This window comes from Panthera tigris, chromosome B1 (genome assembly GCF_018350195.1).
Source record: "Panthera tigris isolate Pti1 chromosome B1, P.tigris_Pti1_mat1.1, whole genome shotgun sequence".
Lineage (NCBI taxonomy): Eukaryota > Metazoa > Chordata > Mammalia > Carnivora > Felidae > Panthera > Panthera tigris.
The window spans coordinates 389,660-410,016 of record NC_056663.1 but is presented as its reverse complement, the minus strand read 5'-3'; the positions used below and the strand labels follow the sequence as shown (position 1 = coordinate 410,016).

Below are 20,357 nucleotides of genomic sequence, written 5' to 3'. Positions count from 1 at the left end.
AGACAGAGCACAAGTGGGGGTGGGGCAGAGAGAGAGGGAGACGCAGAATTCAAAGCAGGCTGCAGGCTTCAGGCTCTGAGTTGTCAGTGGGGCTCGAACTCATGAACCGTGAGATCATGACCTGAGCCGAAGTCGGACGCTTGACCGACTTAGTCACCCAGGCACGCCAAATATTTTATTTTTTTAAATTTACTTTTGGGAGAGAGAGAGAGCGAGCAAGCCTGCACAAGCAGGCGAGGGGTAGAGAGAGGGAGACACAGAATCCGAAGCAGATTCCAGGCTCCAAACTGCCAGTGCAGAGCCCAATGTGAGGCTCGAACCCACTAACTGTGAGATCATGACCTGAGCCAAAGTTGGACACTTAACCGACTGAGCCATCCAGGTTACCCCTACTTGAAATATTTTAACGCAAAGAATGCTTCAGTGTTTATATGTATACAACATTTATATGCAAGTTTTAAGAGCAATATGAATCTTCTGAGGAAAAATCCTCAGCTGACAGTTTGGACTCATACTGAATCCTTCATGCATTCTCACGGGACCCTGGCTAAATTTTCTGCATTTTTTTCTACCAAAAAATTTTTTTTTGGCTGGTATGTTTGTATCAAACACTTAGTATGCAGATCCTTAGGCTCCACCTGCCTCTTACACAATATACCAAGAACGAGCACTGCCAGGCTCTGATGGGCATCAGCACACATTCTGTGCCTTGAGCCTCTCCCCTCTAAGCCCTGGGTTGTCATGTTGATGGCAACATGTGAAACGCCTCAACACCAAAACACACATGCACAGCCAGATTCCCTTTATATGATGACTATATGTGTGTCACCAATTCTATGTGGTCAGAAAGTATATAGTCATATGATCTGTACACAGTTGTGTGTCCCTGCGTTGTCTGACTGTGGGGGTGTCGGCCATTATTGTGTCTGTTGAGAGTGTGGTCAGGGTGGAAGGTCTACATGTCATTGTCAGAACATGTTATCAGATTGTGTGTGTGTGTCGAGGGCGTTTTTTTCACCGTGGGATCAGTGCATGCAGGAGGTGAAAAGCAAGGTCTGCCTGGCAACAGTCAAACCCCGGAGCACCAGCGAGTCCACTACAGGCCCACAGGCCACTGGGGAGCCTGGGAGAAGGGAAAGTAGCATCGTGGCATCAGGCCTGTGAGACTTGTTAGGGCCGTGGTGAAGGAAAGGCCAGATCCTGACCAGTGTGAAACTGGAATCCAGGGTCTGAATGGTTCAGAGATGGGGAAATCTGTGTGCACCAGTGATGGGGGCTGTGAGTGGCAGAGTTGTTGAGTTCGAACACACCGGTGCGGGGCAGTCATCAAAACATGTAATGGAGGGGCGCCTGGGTGGCTCAGTCGAGTGAGCATCTGACTCTTGATTTTGGCTTAGGTCATGATCTCAGTTCGTGAGTTTGAGCCTCACATCGGGCTCTGCATTGACAGCGCAGAGCCTGGCTTGGATTTTCTCTCTCCCCCTCTTGTCCCTCCCCTGCTCATGCTCTCTCTCCTTCTCCCTCTCCAAAATAAATAAATATTAAAAGTTTTTTTAAAACTATTATTTTTCTTCAATCGTTTGGTGGCCTATGATGGCACGTTTTGAGGCAGTGGCAGAGTGATCACACTCATTCTGGAGCTGCGGGTTGGATCCTGAAAACTGGGAGAGCCAGAATAGAGAGTTCCTTCCAAAGTCAGCTCTCCCAGGTCACGCTCTGTAGCGCCTGGCCAAGAAAGGAAAAGAAACATTACTTGTCCCCATTGCCACCTGAAAACAAGAGCTGCAACGAGAGGCAGATGAGTGTTTACTTGGGATTAAAGATTTGCAGTTTGGGGAGCACCGATTCCAGCAGTAAACAGAAAAGTGTCCTATCTGTGGGGTGAAAGCAAGGGCTTTATAGGAGAACGAGGAAGAGGGGCAATTACATGGCTTGGGTAAAAGAGAAAAAAAAATTACTGATTGCTACTAACAGGCAGTAACTATGACCAATTCTGGAGAATGTCTCATGGAAACTTGCCAAGAGTATGTTATTCTGCTGCTTTGGGATGAAGTGTGCGGTGTACCTCTGTGAAGTCCATCTCATCTAACGTGTCACTTATGTTAGATGTTATCTGATTTTTGTCCGAATGATTCGTTCATTGATGAAAGTGTGTATTAACATCCCCCTTCTACTGCATAACTGTCTCTCCCTTGACATCTGTTTGTATTTGTTTTATATATGTAGGTGCTCCTATGTTGAGCGCATAAATATTTACAGATGTTATATCCTGTTGTTGAATGGACCCCCTTATTGTTAGGTAATACCATTCTTTGTTTCAATAATGGCATTTTGAAATGAAAATTTATAGAGGGTTCAGTCACAAACTATATAAGAATCTTTAATTCATCATCACGACCTACATACGTGGTTAACAATATGTAGTAATGACGCATCATCTTGTGTTCTATGTTTTTCAGTTAATATTCAAAGACACTTTTTAGTTGAATCCAATCATCATAGTTACTATTGCTGCATGAAAAATAGGACCCTGACCAACATAATGGCTTTTTAAGCAACAACTTTGCTTCATATGCAGTTCCAGGAACCAAAAAAAAAAAAAAAGTTACAAAATTCCGAATTTAGAACTGCCAGATGATGTCACAATGCTACCCTTCTTACATTTTTATAATAATAGGCTGTTAGGCAGAATTATAAATTAATGTCTAAATTGTGTGCTAGGACTTTCTTGATAAATGTTTCTCCTACTCAGGGATTTCTAATGCAAAGTCTAACCTTTCATCTGATTTTAGTAATGCTATATATACAGTGTGAGAAACTACATGTTGACTAAGGAATTAAAAATCACTTAGGCTGCCATTCGTTTACTATAATACAGAGTGTGAAGCTTCACTTGCCTACAACAGATTTTCTACTAGTCAAGTTTTTTTCCATGCATGTAACAATGAATAACTTCTCCAGCATTAATTTTTCTGTTATTCTCCAACAGTGACCTCCATCTGTAAAGATTTTCCTGTGTAAATTCCCACTTAAAAATTCCCACTAATCTAATACTTAGATTAGTATTCATACTGGATGTTCTTGTGCTACCTATGACCAGAGACCAGCTAATGTGTCTTCCTCCTTGATTATAAATATAGGGTTCATCCAAATGTAGTTCACTCATGTTGTGTAAGGAGGAGTTAAAAATGAAGGCATTTCTGTAATGAATATGACCATGGAACTTCCCCCACCTGAGTCCTCTGGCTGGTTTCACATTAGTAATGTGGCTGAAGGCACTTCCATATTCATTCACTAGAATTAGAGTGAATTCCATTATGGTCTCTAAGATCAGAGCTTATATCAAAGACTTTTCCACATAGATGACATGTTTATGGTTTCTCTCTAGTGTGTTTTCTCATGTGTTCTAAACCAAGAGCTTTGAACAAAGGCTTTTTCACACAGAAGACAATGATATGTCTTCTCACCAGTGTGTTCTCTCATGTTTTCGAAGATTAGAGCCTTGAACAAAGGCTTTTCCACATAGATGACATGTATATGGTTTCTCACCACTGTGAGTTTTCTCGTGTCTTCTAAGACAAGAGGTATGATCAAAGGCTTTTCCACATAGACGACATGTATATGGTTTCTGTCCAGTGTGAGTTTTCTTGTGTTTACTAAGATCAGAGTTTGTAACAAAGGCTTTTCCACACAGATGACATGTATATGGGTTCTCTCCAATGTGAATTCTCTCATGTCTTCTAAGACAAGAGCTTCGAACAAAGGCTTTCCCACATAGATGACATTTATATGGTTTCTCTCCAGTGTGAGTTCTCTCATGTTCTCGAAGGTAAGAGTTTTGAACAAAGGATTTTCCACATAGATGACATGTATATGGTTTCTCACCAGTGTGAGTTTTCTCATGTTTTCTAAGACAAGAGCTTTGAACAAAGGCTTTTCCACACAGATGACATTTATATGGTTTCTCGCCAGTGTGAGTCCTCTCGTGGTCTCGAAGGTTAGAGCTTGTAACAAAGGCTTTTCCACATAGATGACATTTATATGGTTTCTCTCCACTGTGAGTTCTCTCATGTTTTCTAAGACAAGAGCTTTGAACAAAGGCTTTTCCACAATGATGACATGTATATGGTTTCTCTCCACTGTGAGTTCTCTCATGTTCTCGAAGATTAGACCTTGTAACGAAGCCTTTTCCACATAGAGGACATGTATATGGTTTCTCGCCAGTGTGTGTTCTCTGATGTTGTTTAAGGGAACTACGAACAAAGGCTTTCCCACATAGATGACATTCATAAGGCTTCTCTCCAGTATGAATTCGCTTATGTCTAGTTAAAGATGAAAAATACCTGAAGTGCCTCCCACATTGATTACAAACAAATGGATTCTCTCCTGTGTGACTTATTTTGTGGGTATGAAGGTTGGCGTTTCGGGTGAAGTGTTTTCCACATTCATTACACTTATAGGGTTTGTGTCCAGTGTCAGTTAAGATATGTTGCGTAAGTGTGTAGGTGTGAATGAAAACTTCATACCCACTATATACAGAGAGGTCTTCTCCTGCATGACGTTTCTGCTGTTGGGAAAGAGATGAGAGACTGTTATAGGACTTCTCCCAAACATGAATACACCCAGTTCTCTACCTACGAATTCCAGGCTGGCCATTCAGTGGTAATCTCCAACTAAAACCTTCCCCAGATCACTTACATGCACACGGGGTGTTCATCACTGACATGCACAAACATTTTTACCCTTGGTAGCATCTTTATTGGAGGGCTGAGTGTTTTTGAAGATACCATTATGTGTCATGCCAATAAACCATGGTTATGCAATTATCCATTTCTCAGAACAATTATAGCTTAAATCCAGGCTAATTTCTTCCCCAGATTTAAACTGTCAATCACATTCTGTGAGAAGGTACTTATACTAATTGTTATGTGATTCTACAACTGATGACTTAGGCTCCACCCAGGTCTTTGAACATGAATAGGCAAGGTTCCTCCTCATGACACTTACTATTGTCCAGCAGTTAGGTGGGTCCTTCAGGTAGATATCTTGCATAGATATTATTTCTTGCTTGTTATGGCTTTTTTTCATGCCTAAAATAATCGAGGAAAAAAAGAAATAAACCTGAGAAACACCTTGAGTAGACTAGGGGAATTAAAGTGTTGACAAGCTCACAAGACCAGGTAAGCACACATGACCAAATAATGTGAAATTGAGGAAAATACTGGTGAATAGACATACATTTTAGAACAGTATCAGTTAGAACAAAACTCAATGTTTAAGTGAAAGAAAAATAAAATAATGATGGGCTGTTGCAGAGAATATCAGAGTGGAAATCCTAAAAGAAAGACACTAGAAATCATGACACAGAACACAATGTGAAATTTCACCTCCAACGACGACAGGAACATTGCTTGCCTGAGGCGAAATGTAAGTACAGGTACATGAAGAGAAACTGATGTGGGAGAAATAATGACACAATCTGAGGAATGCTGTCTCACTGGCCACTCACAGTTTCTGAAGCTGTCGTTCACTCAAGGAAATCTGCACTGACATCAATAAGACCCTGCTTACTCACTAGCCTTCTCACACTGAGCGCATGTCTGCAGCTCACCTGGACTCCAGCCTTGGGGAGGTCCTCTTTCTTCCCTCCACAGCTCCCCTCTTTGCTCCCACGGGGAGATCACATCTGATCTGAAGAAATGACACCCTATATCAATGGAGAATGGTGTGTGAATTTGCAGTTCCGTGTCGAGAACAGCACCTGATATTCTACTGTACAGGCAGCTGAGGAAGAACATGAGTGTGGAAGAACAGCCCAGAGAATAACACCTTGAACACTAAAAACATTGATAAAGGCTCTCAGCCTGACACTGCACCCAAAGACAGTATGATCTCTGGTTGCTGATGCTCCTGCCCAAGCTGAGAGAGAGCAGAAGGCTTAGTGTTTGCATCCAGAAGGAATGAAATGTTCTCACAAGGGGATTACTATTTTCAAAGGAATACAATACACATAAGCTCCACCAGAATATTCTGTGGAGTTTTATGTGGAAAGTGATACAAGATGTTATATTTTCTACCGTGCTCACCATTCCCACACTGCTTAGGACAGAAAAATATTTAGGATGTTTATTCATTCAAAAAATATGCACTGTATTCCCAGCATTGTTCTGGGTCTTGGAGAAAGTGCAGTAGATACACACTCGTGGCCAAGAAGTCTGTATTCAAATTATCATGTAACACACATGATGAAAGTAAAGAAAGTTACAAATTCCATCTAGTATTCAGAAATGCTACAAAAAAAAAAAAATCAGTTAGAGCAGACAGCTGTATTAGAATATGTGGAAGCTCTCCTGGATACAAGGTTAATAAACAAAAAGATGGATAGATGTATGGAAGGATGGATGAATGAACAGATGTGACCGACTCACCCACAGAGACCAGATGACTAATGTTTTCCAGCGTCACATCTCTGTACAGCGTTCTCTGGGATGTGTCCATCAGGGCCCACTCTTCCTGGGTAAAGTCTACAGCTACATCTTTGTAGGTCACAGATTCCTAAAATATCAGATATTGTTTCAGTAGGGCCAGGCTGAACAATCCCTAGGGGCAGCTGTCACATGATAGTGATAGCAGATGGGGGAGCTGTATGTATAGAAAACTGACTCCATTTGTGGTTCAAATCAAATGTTCTACTGTGCCGATCTGCCTCCTGCCCTTCAGACACATTCAAACAGAAATACACACACAATTACTTTATCATAAAGGAATGTCAATAGGAAATAACCTGGAAATTTTCCAGTAAGATGGCAATTTTGATGTCCTGGGTGGCAATTATAACCTAGGTTAAATAGTAAATAGTAGTGAGAAGCACCTGGCTGGCTCAGTTGGAAGAGCATGTGACTCTTGGCCTCAGGGTCATGAGTGTGTGCCCCATGTTCGCTGTAGAAATTACTAAAAAAAGAAAAAAATATATTTGTGTGTATATGCATATGTAAGTGTATATGTATATATATGTATATATATATATACATATATATATGTATATATATATACACACGCAGATATACATGCACACACACCCATATATATATATATATATATATATATATATATATACACACTGAGAGTTCCAATGAGCTAATGTGCAGTTGCTTCTTTTACAGCAAACACTTCATATGTACAAGTGTAGGTATATAAACATTAAAGGTAGACACCTATGAAGCAATGCCCAGCATTCTGCAGGATGAACAACTCTCATGCAGAATTTGGAGTCAACAAGTCACACCTCTGATCTTAAAAACTCACTTGTTCTTTATAAGGTATCCGGGCAGACAGGTCCTGCGGTCCGGTTAGGGGCTCCTGAGATGGCTCGTCCGAAGGATGGCCCCACAGTGATCTCTCCTGCAGTGAGCTCTCCATTCTTAACAACAATGATGACTGCATCAATCCTCCGTATGGTAATCCTGTTTTTTCTGTTGAAAGGCAATAGAATCCTCTCGATTACTTGTAGCCTCTCTAATCCTTCTAAAATTGCAACAGGATTCTAAATTTGACTCTAGTTTTATCCACATTCTGCCAAATACAGAGTTAATTTTTTGAAAAATACTCCCTAGGCACTGTTTTCAGATTTCCAATTTTAAAAAGTTTAATTTGGGGCGCCTGGGTGGCTCAGTCGGTTGAGTGGCCGACTTCAGCTCAGGTCATGATCTCGCGGTCCGTGAGTTCGAGCCCCGCGTCAGGCTCTGGGCTGATGGCTTGGAGCCTGGAGCCTGCTTCCGATTCTGTGTCTCCCTCTCTCTCTGCCCCTCCCCCGTTCATGCTCTGTCTCTCTCTGTCTCAAAAATAAATAAAACGTTAAAAAAAAAAAAAATAAAAAAATAAAAAGTTTAATTATAACGGGGAAAATGGGTGAAAAGGGATAAGGGTAGTAAAGAGGATTTAGTCATCTTTGGAAGTTTCCAGATTAGTCAAGTGTATGTTACCAAACCTTTAGTAAGCTTAAAACTGAGGGGAAAAGAAATGATGGCTGATTTCCTCTCTCACACAAAAGTTTCTTGTACTCTCTGGAAAACTGCAGAGCTGACCTGCTCAAAGGCCCGCCTCCTCAGTGGAGTGTAAACTGCTGGTCCTGCTCATCTCTAGCACCTGTCACCACGTGCCGAGGTCACCGCAGCCACTACCATGGCCCACGGGTAAATCACCCCCCAACCAAGCCCATACACTGCACGAGGAAGGAAAACTCTGCGTATTTCTTTTCTGCAAGGACATCCTTAAGGAGCATGAGATGCAGTGGTGTAAATGCTGGAAAGGAGACTTCTTCCTGATCCATCCCTGACCAACAAAAAGTATCTGCGCGTCCTGGCAACAATGAACTAGAACCCAGACCCTTGAAAGCTGCCTGGATGCACTTCGAAGACTTGGGCCAAGAGAAGCCTTCCCAGCCACAGGCAACAGAGGCATCATTCAGGAGAAGGATCGCGTATCCACCCACCTGCAGGTGCATCATCAAGGGTTCGGCCACCACGTCTCTTCCTCCGGATTTCCACTCACAGAGAGTGCAAACCATATGCAGGAAAAGCTGGGCAAGGAGAGAGAAGCCAAGAGACTCCAGTCTCACCCACAATTCCCAGACCCCCTGGTCATGAATCCCTGATGCGCCTGCATGCAACCCCCCAGCTCCCCCTACAAGAACACGCCACATGCCCTGAGACAATTGCGGGAGCTCTCACTTCTGCTTGGGTCAGAGTGACAAGGCTTTGGCTACTGCTGCTCGTCAATAAGATAGGAATATTCTTTTTTATTTTCAGACGAGGCAATGAAAATTATTATTTCTAAGTTAACTGCCAACTTTTCATAGGGATATTTAATTCCCTCCCTGAACCCCAAACCTAAAAGTGCCTGACTTAGAAAACGTACAATGCAGAGGTTTTGTTTTATGAGGGAATATATTTGTTCAATCTGACATTTTAGTAAAGTTGTCACTGGAATATTGTCGTATATCAGTCATCACCACAAATGAGACCCCAGCATTTCATAAATCGTATATTTAAACATATTGGTAAAGTCTGAATTCTTACCAAAATTTTGTTTGTACTTAAATGTATTTCACGGAAAAATGATATTGTATCACAAACAAAAGTAGACAAAACTCACCTCCTTACACCCGGAGTCCAAAAAATAAGGAAGACAAATTCAAAGTTTAATAGTAGGACTCTCTGCTTGGAAACTTAAGAACATTCACTTAACTAATCCTCAGAATAGATCCTGCTGTTTTCAGTACAGTCACTGTTATGGACCGGATGGCAGTGTCCCCTCCAGCCTCACCCAAGTCCGTATGTCAAAGCCCTAACTCCCCATGTGATGGTACCTGGAGGTGGGGCGTTCTGAGAGGTAATTAGGTTTAGATGAGGTCTTGAGAGGAGGTCCCCGATGAAGGGACTGGAGTAATTCTTAGAGGAACACACCACAGCGCTCTCTCTCTCTCTCTCTCTCTCTCCCAAGTTAGGACCCAGTGAGAAGGCAGGCACAGCAAGGATACTGAATCTGCTGACACCTTGGTCTTGGGAGTTCCCAGGCTCCAGAACTGTGAAAAACAAATGTCGGTTGTTTAAGCCACCAATGTGTGGTATTTTATTATTGCAGCCCAGAATGACATGGACACGTGACACAGTTTCAGGAAACTTTAGCAAGATGAGGAAAGTACATGGCTAACGAATGATACAGCTAGGATTTCAGTTGTGTTTCCCAAACTCAGATTTCTAAACATGGTCCTCTTAAGAGGTATAGCCCCCTGCCAGGTCTTACCAGGAATGCCCTGTATGAAGATGAAGAACCGGAGATCCCTCCAGCAATCAGAGCCTCTCTCTTTCCAGCTCAACCACTGACACCACTTAAAGTCTATCAGCCCCTAATTCCATCCCTTTTACTGCCCACCTCAATCCCCATGCACTCTTTTCTGCATGCATGCAGGACAAAAAAAAAAAAAAAGCAACTTTATTCCAACTGCATACACGGGACCTATCCCAATGCCTGGTTACATGGCTCGTGCTCAATAACATCTGAGACAAAAAAGCCTGTTTTGTTAGTTCTGCCTTCTTACCTCCCTTATACGTCCATTTCTTCCACCCACTTACCGACCAACACCCTGTGACAGACAACAGTCATGGATTGCTCAAAATCTAAAAATTCGTATAAATAGTTTTCTTCACCCCAACAACTAATGTTCTGACATTGCCTGGGTGTCCAAGGATTCAGTTCATTCTGACACCATCTTCCTGGAGTCAGCATCAGATTCCGCAAGTTCAAAGTCTTAGCCCCATGAGACTTCCTCTACTTCAGATGCCAACCATAAATGTAGTGCCCAGACCGCCCACATTTTCTGCCGAGAGCATTGTGGATTCAAGGGTTCCCACAATCCCTCAAATTAGGCTTGGCAATTTTCTAGAATGACTCCTAGAATTTAGGAAAACACTTTACTCAGTTTTACTGGTTTATTACAAGGATGAACAGTCAGATGAAGAGGTACACGGGTGAGGTCCAGAAGGGTCCCCAGGGCAGGATCCATCAGTCCCCATGGAGGTGGGCAGGATTACCCTCCAGCAGATGGAAGCTCTCACCAGCCTGCAGGTTGGTCTCCAGTGTTCAAGAGTGTTTCTAGAGCTCAACCTCCAGCAACCACTCCCCTCTCCAGAGGCTGCTGGGTGGGGCTAATATCACTTACAAGCACACATTTCATTCCTAACACTCTCCAGCTTTAACTTCTTCCCTGCTTTCTCACTGGCCTTACAAGTAGGACCTTTAGACCTGCCATCATCTTCAGAAATCCACTAGCCTGCCTCCCCGTCCAGTCCACCCAACTCACCTGACTGTAGTTTGCTCTCAGCCCCTGGGACACAAATGGTTTGGCTTCTCTCAGCAATTTTACACAAGTTCTGTTACCAGGGGAGGGGGGAAAGTCTCTAATAGTGCTCCTGCCTACCTCCAGGGGGAGTCCTAAGGCTTTGCTCAAATAAGTTTTTAGGAAACTGACTAAAACATCTGTATTTTCTACTACAAGTTTTCCTAAAAGATATATCCTTTGAGATTCTGTACACAAAGTTTTCTTGTTTTTTAAAAATTTCTTTAAATGATCTCTTCTAAATGAGCCCTTAAACAACGCAGGATCTGACCACGTATCCTTTTTACTCTCTAATAGAGCTCCACTCTCTGTGTGGCACAAGCCTGGTCCACAGTCTCCTACCGCAGACACTCCTTTCTGATGAGCAGAAGCCCTCATTGCCTCAAGGATGGTGCAGTGTGACGAGGCTGGCAAGACAGGAATGTGTCCGAGAACCAGGGAAACGAGAACCTGATTACCTTAAATTCCCGCTGTAAAAATTATGCTCCCTTTTGAGAGTTACTATAGGTTCACTTTTATATTTGATACAAACACATTAAGAAGAAAAAAAGGACAAACTGTTCTTTTGGGAACCAAATGCCTGTGCCTGAAATGAAAATACATTGCCTGATCTTCCTTCACAAGTAATTTATTCTTTTATATATGAAGACAGATCCTAAGACGTATATACTTTTTCGTATTATTCAAAAATAGTTGAAACACATCCTATGTATGGGGAAATGAACATTGAAGGTATAATTTATTCATGGAACCTATCATATTTTGTGCGTGTAGAGCATGGCAGTCGGTAGCATGTCAACTAAATCTGACTTGGAGAAGAGGAAGGGTCTGCTCTAGGATTTCATTTGCTTGCCTGGAGATGAAGAGGAGGGGGCTGCTGAAGGTGGTGGCCTGGGCCCAGAAGAATAGAGAACCTCTTCTCCTCCAGGTCTTAACTACAGGCAGGCACACTTTGTTGTATTGTGCTTTACAGATACTGCTTTTCACAAAGGTGTGTGGCAACGCCATGTTGCTCGGTGCCATTTTTCCAAGGGCAATTGCTCACATTATCTCTGTGTCACAGTTTGGGAATTCTCACAATATTTAAAACATTTTCATTATCATATTTGTTACTGTGGTCTGTGCTCAGTGATCTTTGATGTTACTATTGCAATTGTTTTGGGGTGCCACGAGCCGTGCCCATAGGTGTGGGCTACCTTAATCAGTAAGTGTTGTGTGTATTCTGACTGCTCCACCTACCAGCTGTCCCCCTCCTCCTCTCCTGGGGCCTCTTTTCCATGAGACAGCCCTACACCAGCCTCCTAAGTGTTCAAGGTCTGTCACGTTAAATCAAGAGCTAGAAATGAATGAGCTTCGTGAGAAAGGCACGCTGAAAGTAGAGACAGGCTGAAAGCTAGGTGTCTTGTGCCAAAAAGTCAGCCAAGCTGTGAATGCAAAGGAAGAGTCCTTGAAGGAAATTAAAAGTGCAACTCCAGTGAACACATGGGTGATAAGAATGTGAAGTGAGGGGAGCCTGGGTGGCTCAGTCGGTTAAGCGTCCGACTTCGGCTCAGGTCACGATCTCACGGTTCATGGGATCCGGCCCCGTGTCGGGCTCTGTGCTGACAGCTCAGAGTCTGGAGCCTGCTTAGGATTTTGTGTGTGTGTCTCTCTCTCTGCCCCTCCTCTGCTCGTGCTCTGTCTCTATCTCAAAAATAAATACACATTAAAAAAAAGACAGTGAACTGAAACAGACCTATTGTAGATATGGAGAAGGTTTGTGTGGTCTGTATAGAAGGTCACCATTCCCTGAAGCCAAAGCCTAATCCAGAGCAAGGTCCTAACTCTCTTCAATTAATTCTCTGAAGGATGAGGAAGGTGAAGAAACTTCAGAAAAACATCTGATGCGAGCAGAGGATGGTTGGTGGGAGTAAGGAAAGAAGTCGCCTCCATAACATAAAACTGCAGGGTGAGGCAGCGAGTGTTGATACAGAAGCTGCAGCCAGTTATCCAGAGGATCTGGCTGAGACAAATTCATGCTGGTGGCTGCACCGACCTACAGCTTTTAAGTTGGAAAATCTACTGGAAGCCTTCTGTTAGAAGATGCCATCCAGGACTTTCATAGCCAGAGAGAAGTCAGCGGCTGGTTTCAAAGCTGCAAAGGACAGACTGACTCTCTTGTTAGGAGCTAATGCGGCTGGTGACTAAGTTGAAGCCAACACCCATGTACCATCCTGAAAATCCTGGGGCCCTTAAGAATTATACTAAATCTACCCTGGCTGAACTCCATCAACAGACAACAAAGGCTGGATGATAGCACATCTCTTTACAACGTAGTTTGCTGAGTATTTAAGCCCACTGTTGAGACCTACTGCTCAGAAAAAAAATCCTTTTCAAAATATCACTGCTCATTGACAATGCATTTGGTCACCCAAGAGTTCTGATGGAAATGGACAATAAGATTACTGTAGTTTTCATGCCTGCTAACACATCCATTCTGCAGAATGGCAGGGGCAGTGGGGTCACACATATGGATTCAAGACCCAGAATGTTGATAAATTATACAGGAATAAAAACTTACAAAGATTTCTATAAGAAAATAAATCCAAAAACAGATAGAAGATTTTCCCCTCTTTAACTTGTAGGCACAGTTCTTTTTTTTTTTTTTTTTTTTTTGTTAATGTGTATTTATTTGTGAAAGAGAGAGAAAGAGAGAGGGCGGGCAGGGAGAGAGGGAGACACAGAATTGGAAGAGGCTCCAGGCTCTGAGCGGTCAGCACACAGCCCAACATGGGGTTTGAACTCACAGACTGTGAGATCATGACCTGAGCTGAAGTCAGACACTTAACTGGCTTAGCCACCCAGGGGGCCCGAGGCACAGTTGTAAATATGGCATAGTTGAATAAATCCTGAAAATATCTGTTGTTAGAAAACAAAAGTTGTTTTAAAAACGTGTTCAGAGAATGTGGTTCTGAGAAAGTAGAGAAATGATAGTGGCAATCATTCATGAGGAGATCAGAGGAAGAGTCATACAGAGAAAAACAGACAAGTGCAAATGCCCTGAGGTGGGACAAGCCAAACAGGACTGTAATTAGCAAGTGGATGTTGGCACTGGGATAGAGAGTCACAGTAACCCCCCTTGGGTGACAGGTAAAAGGTAAGTGTTAATATTATCATTTGTTTTGTGCTGTATTCATCACTGGCAAAAAGTATTAGAATCAGTTTGTGTAATTTTTAGGAAACAAAAGACAATATGGAAGCTTGTTTTGAAAGGAAAATGGATAGAAGCATTAATATACAATTACTGAGACAGAGCTCCTTATATGCCTGGTTGGCATTTATCCCAATACAATGATACCTGAGGCAGAGTGGAGAAGGCAGGCACGAATCTTAAAGTTAAAAGACTGACATACTTAAATTGGGTCTGATAGTTGGCTTCCTAGTGCTGGTTCCTTCTATCCCTTTTAATATTATTATTATTATTATTAATATTACTATTTAATGATTTGTTTATTTTGAGAGAGAGAGAGTGGGACCAGGGTAAGGGCAGAGACACAGAATCCAAAGCAGGCTTCAGGGTCCAAGCTGTCAGCACAGAGCCCAACATGGGGTTCATACTCACAAACCATGAGATCTTGACCTGAGCCAAAGTGGCATGCTCAATTGACTGAGCCACCCAGGAGCCGGTGGTTCCTTCTGCCCTTTTAAATTTTTTTTTTTAACGTTTATTTATTTTTGAGACAGAGAGAGACAGAGCGTGAACAGGGGAGGGGCAGAGAGAGAGGGAGACAGAGAATCCGAAACAGGCTCCAGGCTCTGAGCTGTCAGCACACAGCCGGACGCGGGGCTCGAACTCACAGACCGCGAGATCATGACCTGAGCCGAAGTCGGACACTTAACCGACCGAGCCACCCAGGCGCCCCCCTTCTGCCCTTTAACTCAGCAGTGCAAGATAATTAGTGTTTATCAGACAGAACATGAGCAGCGTTCAACCTGGAAAACAAAAAGAGAATATCAAATCCCTAGGCTCTGCCCTGTTGATATATAATTCGCAACGATTTCCCAGGATATCCTAGTTCTTATGTTGCAATGTTTTATGCATCTTTGATACGTACAGGGCTTCTAATGGAAAAGGCAAGCTTCCTTGATGGAAGCTCAATGTGACTGAGAGACAGCTGCTATGTCCCGGTGTCAGGAAGAGGCAGAGTGGCTCAAGGTTTCAATACAGGGGTGGTGGGTCATTTGAAGTTCTGACATCCTGATTTTTGTCTCAGTTATGCAGTCGAGTGTTAACATTCAGTCACAGGACAATGGTCATTCAGGTGAGAGAGGAGATGCTATCTTCAACCTATCAGGTTCAGTCATCCTTTTGAGTCTTTACAGATCACCAATGTGATTTGTCATGTGTTGAGTCAGCTGACATCACTCATCATTGTTCTCCATGCCATTAAAGCATCAATAATCAATATTAATCAATAATATTGATCAATAATCAATAAAGCTCCAGGCCTGACCAGCTACTACATTTCAGCAAACGCTACCAGTGGTTTGTGTGTGTATGCTCTGTAGCCATGTGTTCAGAGCTCTTTCTTCAGAGAGTTTTGATAACATGCAGATTCACACATGAAAAAGCCAATGCACAAGTCAAAATTCACATAGTTATGTGAAATAATTTTTTAAAAAGGTCGTAACATTTATTTTTGAGAGACAGAGTGTGAGTGGGGGAGGGGCAGAGAGAGAGGGAGACAGAATTGGAAGCAGGCTCCAGGCTCTGAGCTGTCAGCAGAGCCCGATGCAGGACTTGAACTTGTGAACCACGAGATCATGACCTGATCCAAAGTCACACACTCAACCAACTGAGCTACCCAGGTGCCCCGTGAAATAATTTGTAACCTTAATGAAAAGTGGTTTAAGAATATTTCCATTATAATAAACAATACTTATTCATGTAGGGTTGAATTTTCTCCTGGAAAAAAAGGGACACAAGATAACAGAGACTCAAAGACATTGTGTATACAGTTTGCTTTACTCAAGATACCTACCTTATGGGCTCAGCTTCTCATAGGGATATGTGCTCCACATAGACCCAAGAAAACTCACTCCATCTAATGTGGGGACTCTCAAGTACATATTATGTAAACACCTAAACATTGAAGATTTGACGGAGAAGGTGGTCTGCAGGCTGGATGGGTCACAGACAGAATTGTATCACTGGACTCCTAGGTAAGCAGAGAGGGATAAAGAAAAGCAAACAGAGAGTCCAACTGTCAAGGCCACTTAGCCACCAATGGTGTAAAGTCCTGGCTGCTTAATCAGAGTCCACTTCCCAGCAGGTCTGAGTGGAGTAAGCTGAGCTCGGGGGAATGGAGATTTGGAGACTTGGAGGAGCACTGGGTCCCGTTTTTTAAGGAACTCCATAGTGGTTACTGTTCTGTTACCTAAAAGAAATATGTCTTCCAAATTCTGAATTGATTTGAGTTCAAATACTAATATTAAATCAACCTAAAAGTTTTGAGAAAGAGGGCACCTGGGTGGCTCAGTTGGTTAAGCATCTGACTTCGGGTCAGGTCATGATCTCATGTTTCCTGAGGTTAAGCCCCACGTTGGGCTCTCTGATGTCAGCATGGAGCCTGCTTTGCATCCTGTCTGTCTTTCTCTCTGTCCCTCCCCTGTGGCTCACTCTCAAAAATAAACATTAAAACAATTAAAAAAAAAGTTTTAAGAAAGCCAGAAGAGTGTCTTCTCTTGTAAATAATCTTTGAGAAGTCATGCAGCATGAGTAGTTGGAATCAGGTATTGCCAAATTCCAACCAGGATCACATTTCCAAAGGAAATATAAAAAAGAGATGTTAACGCTTTCATGTTAAACTTTCATGTTAAAGTTTATGGAGTGTACATTGGGGCATGTGGAGGGCTCAGTGGTTTGAGCATCCAAGTCCTGATTTCTTGGCTCAGATCATGATCTCACAGTTCATGATGAGTTCGAGACCCACATTGGGTTCTGTGCTGACATAGCAGAGCCTGCGTGGGATTCTGTTTCCCTCTCTCTGCTCATGCTTTCTCTCAAAATAAATAAATAAAAACTTTAAAAAGGTATAAATGAAGATACTGAAATTTGAAGATCTAATTTCCTTACTGATTTTTAATGCTTATGGTGTGAAACCTAGTAATAGGAAACCTCCGTAAAATGGAGTGGGCAGATGTGGCAGGGAAAACTTTCACACTCTAGAACACACAGTCAATTGCAGACCCAACAGGAAGAGGGACTGGACCCTTCAGGGACTTGGCCTTGCACGTGGATACTACTCAACAAGTCCAGCAGGAGGAAGAGACCTTTTCCTCAGCCCCCAGAACAACAGTTCAGCCAGTGAGAAGCCACCACACTTCAAACTCTGTTTACTCCAGTGGACTTTTAGTTCACAGCAACCTTCCCAAATTACCCCTTTTCTCCTTAAAAAAGCAAGCCTCCCCTTGGTTCCCATGGTTCCCTACAGTTTTTCTAAAGCCTGTTTGTCCAGGATTGCAATTCTCTTTTATTCATTCCCAAATAACCCCATCAGTTGCTGCTAAAATAACAGGCAGTTCTACTTTTTTTTTTTTTTTTTTTTTTTAAGACAGAGGGAGAAAGAGAACGAGCGAGCATTCGCTCTCGCGCAGGGGAGGGTAGAGGGGCACAGGGAGAGAGAGAATCCAAGCAATCTCCACGCTCATCGTGGAGCCTGATCTGTGGCTAAATCCCATGACCCTAGTAGCATCAAGGCCTGAGCTGAAATCCAGGGTCCGACACTCACTGACTGAGCCACCCAGGTGCCCCGTGGCAGTTTTGTTGTTAAGGTTAACAATGGCAAACAAGAAACATCCCTCAGATATCCAATGTCCTCACATATTGAAAAATTACTTTTTCATTAGTTGAAAGCAAAATACGCTTCCTAAATGGTACCAATTATACAAGCCTCATTAATTATCCCAACGACTTAAAACATTAAAATAAAAACAGTGATTAGAATATACACCTCGGGGCGCCTGGGTGGTTCAGAGGGTTGAGCATCAGACTCTTGACTTTGACTTAGGTCATCATCCCAGGGTCTGGCATCCAGAGCTGCATAGTTCGGCGCTGGATGTGCAGCCTCCTTGGGATTCTGTCCCTCCCTCTGCCCCTCCCCCGCTTGCACTCTCTAAATACAACAAAAAGAAAAGAATATCCCATACTTCTCAAAAAAAAAAAAAAAATCTTCAGATAATTCTGGAAGTCGCCCAAGAAAACGTGAAGCTGCAGTACAACGACGACTTAACGACCTAAGGCGATTCTCGGTGACAACCACGCTTCTCCCCAAGTCCCGTACACTCAGCCTCCCGTTGAGCACCCTCTGCTCTGGGCCACGTCCAGCCTATCCCGCCGGATCTCCGCCACTAGCATAGACCCTGCCTGCCCTGCTCGGTCCATTATCCCGCGCCAAGTGAGGCCGCCGCGGCCGCCGTGGTCCCGCGAGACCCGCGCTCGCAGCCCGGTGCGTCCAGCCAACAGGGGATATGCACACACTTGTCACCCTAACGGGGACACATCGGCGCGTTCAGTGCAAGAGGCTCCAGGGCTCGGAGTCTCACCTGGAACTGCTCGAAACAGTCATGGCAGTTAGGGAAGTAACAGCCAGCTCCCTCGGACCGGAAACACCCCCAAACCGAGAGGTGCAACCAACCTACTGGCGTGTGGGATGGAAGGAGGGGCGGGTCCGGAGGGTTGGGCGGAGCGGGGGTGGGGGGTGACCCCTCCCCCAACAGCCCGGACGCTCCTCGCCTTCCAAGACCCCGCCCCAATGGGGACATGTCCAGCACTGGCCTCGCCCCTCAGATGACGTGCCTTTCCCGCTCTTCGCACACCTTCCCTAAGCCCCGCCCCATGCTGGACACGTTTTACGCCGGCCCGGCCCCTTGGCAAACGCTCCTTCCCCGCTCTTTCTCCCTAGGCCCCGCCCCACGCTGGCTACGTCCTACACCGGCCGCCCCGTTCCCCTGCGGTACCCTCTCTGCTTACCTTCCCTGCGACCCGCCCAACGCTGGCCACGTCGGTGGCCGGCGTCGCCCCGCTGCTGACGCCCCGTCCCCGCTCAACTTCACAAGGCCGCGCCCCACGCTGGACAGGTCCTAGACACGCCCCGCCCCTCCGCTGACGCCCTGGTTCCTCTAACCCTCCCTTAGGCCCCTCCTCGCTCTGCCCGCCTCTTGCATTGGCTCCGCCCCTCCGCTTAGATCCTCTTCTGGTCTCTGTTCAACCTCCTTAGTCCCCGCCTCACGCTGCTCACGTCCTCCCCGGCCCTACCCCTCGGCTTTTGTCCCGTTCCCGCTCACCCTCCCTATGCCCCGCCCCACGTTCGTCACGTCGTACGGCAGCCCCGCCCCTCAGTGGACGACTCCGTCCCCTCCCTCTGCTCACCTCCTTAGGCCCTGGCCCGCGCTAGCCACGCCCCAAGATGGCCCCTTCCTTTAGCTGACGCCCATTCTGGTCTTTGCCCCCGTTCTTAAATCACGCGACACGCTGGTTACGCCCTGACCGGCCCCGCCCCTCCGCTGACGTCTCCTCCTGGTCTCTGCTCACCCTCCCTAGTCCCCGCCCACGCCATGTCCTCCCTCGGACCTGGGTTCTTGCTCTTCACGTTCCCCCCACGCCCTGCTACCCCCGGGGCCGCCGCCTCCGCCCCTGGCCCTGATATTGGCCTGACCCCATTCCTCTCCCAGACCCACCTCCGAGCCATTCTCATCCTCCTGCAGTGAGGCCCTGCCGTGGCCAGGCCTTCCATTCGCGGTCACCTTGTGGGCGAGGCCCCTGGGCCCCGGGCTGGGGGAGGGGACGACCCCGTTGTGTGACACCTCGTGCTGTTCTGTCCCCAAACCTGTTCCCCCGGCCGTACCTGCCAGAGTGTGCCTACATTCCCGATATCCCACTGGAAAGTGAGCTGCTAGGACGTAGACGGCATCCGTTCCGTCGCCGAGTGCCGAGTGGGCGGCGACTTGAGGGAAGAAAGACCGGGAGGGAGACGCCGGGCGACCGCGAAGGGAGAGTGAGTAAAATGAGCAGCCTAGAGGATGCCACGTGGGGGGTCCTGTGCACTGCGGGAAACGGTCCTAGTGGACGGGAGTGCCCGGGCTCGACCCAGCGGGAGCAGCGGAGGGCTGGCGGAGGGGCGGGGGTGGGGTGGGGTGGGTAGCAGGGGGCACATCCCAAATGCATTCCCTTTTAACCGTATTGTGTGAGGGTCATGCTAGAGGTCTCCGTGCTTTCCCAGCCTTCGTTACATTTTGAAAATATTGTTGGGTCCTAAGTAATTTTACACCAATTCATGTGCACTCCGTGAGGATACTGATCATTTGTTACATTAACAGAACTAGTCTAACAGCTTCCCGTCGTTCTTGTCATCTTTTGACTGAGCTGGCCGTGAGCTAAGGTTTCCAACTGTATTTTCAAGTTTCCTGTGTCCTTTTTGTA

At 45.1% G+C, this 20,357-nt stretch overlaps 1 protein-coding gene across 1 annotated transcript; it reads right to left on the bottom strand.

The window, feature by feature from the left end:
- Positions 1–1,518: 1,518 nt before the first annotated feature.
- LOC107180901 (zinc finger protein 596-like) lies at positions 1,519–19,853 on the bottom strand. The gene is given in 8 exon segments (XM_042982805.1): positions 1,519–3,387; positions 3,389–3,475; positions 3,477–4,567; positions 5,008–5,090; positions 5,612–5,707; positions 6,429–6,555; positions 7,306–7,472; positions 19,783–19,853. Coding segments are annotated over 7 exon segments (1,722 nt in total). The 5' UTR covers positions 7,444–7,472; positions 19,783–19,853; the 3' UTR covers positions 1,519–3,287.
- Between the last annotated feature and the right edge of the window lie 504 nt (positions 19,854–20,357).